Here is a 2,717-nt window from a genome sequence, read left to right on the forward strand (position 1 = left end):
CTATGGACACATAAGAGGTGCAGCAATATCAAAGGAAGGTTAACTGGGAAGATAGTTTTTGTGTGCGGCAGATGCACAGGGGCAATAAACACCGAAGATGTTCAGAAAACAGATTCCATCACATGCCAGGGAGAGAAACTAGAAGTAGTTGATAGCTTCCATTACCTGGGTGACCAAGTCTGTAGTAGGGGTGGATGCTCTGAGAGCATTGCTACTAGAATAAGAATAGCCTGGGCAAAGTTCAGAGAGCTCCTACCTCTGCTGGTGACAAAGGGCCTCTCACTCAGAGTGAAAGGTAGACTGTATGACATGTGTACGAACAGCCATGCTACACTGCAGTGAAACATGGGCCATGACTGCTGAGGACATACATAGGCTTGGCTTGAAAGAAATGAAGCTAGCATGATCCACTGGATGTGTAATGTCAGTGTGTATGCACGACAGAGTGTAAGTGCCCTGAGAGAAATGGTGGATATAAGAAGCATCAGATGTGGCGTGCAAGAGAGATGACTGCGCTGGTGTGGTCATGTGCTGAGTGGGGTAGCATCATATCCATGTGTTAAGAGGAATTCTTTGGGGTTTGGATAATTCACCTTTGGAAACATGGGTATTTTGTTCATCCTTAAACAAACCTTATTGAGGGACCTTTTGAGTGTGATGGGCTACTCAACCTGAAGAAAATTCTAATTAGATCTCACCTGCAAGGTCATGCGCTGTTTATCTTGATATGAGATCACCATGTCACACACATATGGTTGTGATGCATGTGCCTAACGTACCCTTATCAGACATGTAGTCATGATGGGTATACTGGACTTCGTATATTTTACCCCAGTGTCATTTTGATGACATGCATTGCTCTCTCACTCAATAATAATAATGGTTTCAAATTTTGTCACAAGGACAGCAATTTTGGGGGAAGAGGATGAGTTGATTACATCGACCGCAGTGAATATTTTAATCTTTTTATTCTTGTTGTCACATCCTGCAATGAGGTTATTGGATCTAACCAGAAAGATCCTTCATCTGGTACTTATTTTATCAGCCTTGAAAAGATGAAAGTTGAAATCGACCTCGCTGGAATTTGAACTCACAACGTAGCAACAGGCGAAATACCACTAAGCATTTCTCCTGGCGTACTAATGGTTTAGCCAGCTCGCTGCCCTAATAATAATAATAATAATCGCTTTAATAATAAGTACCTGGTTCGATTCATTCAAACAAAAATTCTCCAAGGTGGGTGCCCCCAGCATGGCTTCAGTCTAATTACTGAAACAAGTAAGACATAATAAGAGGGAGCACATGAAAGGAAATGCACTGATTGAAGTGAAGGGTAAAGCGTCATATCATTGTTGTGTGGTTAAAATGATATTTAAAAGTGTGTATATATGTGTGCATGTGGACATAATCATTTCTCTCTTTCTATCAAATGTACACAACTATACACATGCACATACATACAGGCATTCATACATATAAGCACATTCATTCATACAAATACATATACACACACGAACACACATACATACACACACACACATCTATACACATACATATAAACATGCATTCATACAGACATACACATACATGCATACATCCATATATATATATATATATATATACACATACACACAACCGATGCAGACTTTGTGGAGTTAACACTGAAGATATCGCCCACATCATAAGCAGTTGTCCGAAAACGTGATCACGGTATTATCTACCGATGAGACATGATGTTGTAGCAAGAACAATGAAATCCGTCGGAAGGATAACACTGAAGACAAAGAGATAAGAACCCACAGTATGATAGAAGCCATAGCAATTCATAATTAAAAGGAGTACTGGTGGAATGTCCCAGTAAAAACCTCAATGAAATGTAAACACAACTGTTATATGGACCGTTGGATTTGTTTGTGGTTCGTCTAAAGTCCCATGTTTCAAAGTAGTTCGCCTGGGGTCCTTGTTTCGTTGTTGTTTTGAATGACTGTCGAGGTTATTGATATATATGGCGAGGACAACATTCTTGTTTCTTGATAACAAACATTCGGTGAGTGCGTTCTTTGTTTATAGTTAATAAATAAATGTGATAACTAAATAGTACAAACTCGTTGTGTTTACTCTGCGAGTCCCCCGAGAGGAATACAACAGAGTTTATTGGCATCGTCGATAGGATTACATGCATACTTTGCCGTAAAATTGTTCATCTTAATAACATGGCGGAAAAACAGACTGTAGAGCTGATAAAGTCGTTTAGGGAACAAATGGAACAACAAATGCAGCAACATAAGAGAGATATGGACACTCTGTTAAAACTGTTTGGTGTCCAACAAGTTGAAGGCGATTCCAGTGGCTATTTTTCAGCTGCTTCGACAACAGTGTCGATTCCACCATTTGCTGCATTTGATTCAACGACAGAACTATGGCCTGGTTACTGGTCAAGATTCCGCACGTTTGTGGCTGCTAATGCTGTACCTGAACAACGCATGGCACAAGTGTTCCTGACCAATCAGACCGCTACTATTTACAAGCAACTTGCTAATCTGGCTACTCAACAAAATCCGCCTAAAGATATCAACAACTTGACAATGGACGAAATCGTTGACTTCATGAAGGAACAGTTCGACCGAAAACTTTTCATTGTGAGAGAGCGTTTCAAGTTTTGGAGTGATATGCAACAGAAGCCAGGCAAAACTCTCCAGGAGCTGGCAGCACGTATA

At 40.4% G+C, this 2,717-nt stretch overlaps 2 protein-coding genes across 4 annotated transcripts in view; one reads left to right on the forward strand and one right to left on the reverse strand.

The window, feature by feature from the left end:
• Window positions 1-2,717, reverse strand: part of LOC106882334 (serine/threonine-protein kinase pakE) — a 22,851-nt gene that overhangs the window by 12,767 nt on the left and 7,367 nt on the right. The gene's annotated exons all lie outside the window — the stretch shown is intronic.
• Window positions 2,214-2,717, forward strand: part of LOC128251219 (uncharacterized protein K02A2.6-like) — a 2,107-nt gene continuing 1,603 nt past the window's right edge. Inside the window, exon 1 of the mRNA XM_052977846.1 lies at window positions 2,214-2,712. Within this exon, the coding sequence (XP_052833806.1) occupies window positions 2,214-2,712 (499 nt within the window). The remainder of the gene's footprint in view (window positions 2,713-2,717) is intronic.

The sequence above is a fragment of the Octopus bimaculoides genome, chromosome 29, assembly GCF_001194135.2.
Source record: "Octopus bimaculoides isolate UCB-OBI-ISO-001 chromosome 29, ASM119413v2, whole genome shotgun sequence".
Lineage (NCBI taxonomy): Eukaryota > Metazoa > Mollusca > Cephalopoda > Octopoda > Octopodidae > Octopus > Octopus bimaculoides.